This window comes from Opisthorchis viverrini (genome assembly GCF_000715545.1).
Source record: "Opisthorchis viverrini unplaced genomic scaffold opera_v5_310, whole genome shotgun sequence".
Lineage (NCBI taxonomy): Eukaryota > Metazoa > Platyhelminthes > Trematoda > Opisthorchiida > Opisthorchiidae > Opisthorchis > Opisthorchis viverrini.
Window position 1 is genome coordinate 305,907 of NW_008751966.1, and position 905 is coordinate 306,811.

Genomic DNA, 905 nt, shown 5'->3' on the forward strand with positions numbered 1-905 from the left:
ATCTTCATAAACCATGTCATAAAACTTGAGACTTGGGTCTATTTGATTGCCGATTTTGGCGAAGATTACCCGACTTTAAGAGATTGAGGTTATAGGTTCTCAAATGAAGTTACCATGAACACTTTCAGCAGCAGATGATAGTAGTGTACACGAAATTTGGTGTGATGACGTGTCACAAGACGAACTTAAAAAAACTAAACTAGAGGAACCCCGAAATCCACGACTAATTTTTGTGTCCCTGTTTTCAGAAGCGCCTTACTGAATATTTGGCCAAACTGGACGTTGAGATATCAGCGCTAAAACTGTTACTTCTCAAACGCTTTAATGAGGTGAGGAAACGAAACATCAGAAAAGGCTAGACCCAGCGCTCTTCAAAGTATAAGTTATAAAGTGCTTTGAGACATCCGTATTTCTCAGCACTCCTCCTGTACTTTCAAAAGATTACGCATGGGGTCTATTAAATTTTACGTTTTGCTTGAATGTACGATTTATTTTTGTATATGCCTATTATTTCACGAATACTGCAAAAACTGTACCGATACAAAGTGAACATCGATCTTTCTCCTGTTTTCCAAGAGCTTAACATACCATTCGGGACAAGAGTAGTTTATTAAACTTCGGATTTATAAGGTTTTGTAAGCAGAAACAAAGAATTTGGGAGCTAATGGTGAGTGTTGTGTTCAGCCGATGTGGCTTAATCTCCCTCGTGATGTACTCGTTATTGTTGGGCATTTGGTGTTTTCACTCNTCACTCAGAGTTCCTGATGTAGGCTACCGTGTGACAATGGAATATTAATCTCATCTTATTTCTGGCTCGTCTTTGAAGGGATCGTTCACTTGGTCGTGGCAGATAGTGTTTTCGGACTCGCCACTGGGGTGGCCTGTTTCTGGACAAGTCTACTTCG

The 905-nt window shown here is 40.0% G+C and overlaps 1 protein-coding gene across 1 annotated transcript in view; it reads left to right on the forward strand.

Moving 5' to 3' along the window:
* The window catches only part of T265_09836 (hypothetical protein), a gene marked incomplete at both ends in the record, with an annotated part of 23,664 nt that extends 23,305 nt beyond the window's left edge, over positions 1–359 (forward strand). The window contains one exon of the mRNA XM_009176022.1: positions 249–359. Within this exon, the coding sequence (XP_009174286.1) occupies positions 249–359 (111 nt within the window). The remainder of the gene's footprint in view (positions 1–248) is intronic.
* Positions 360–905: the final 546 nt, after the last annotated feature.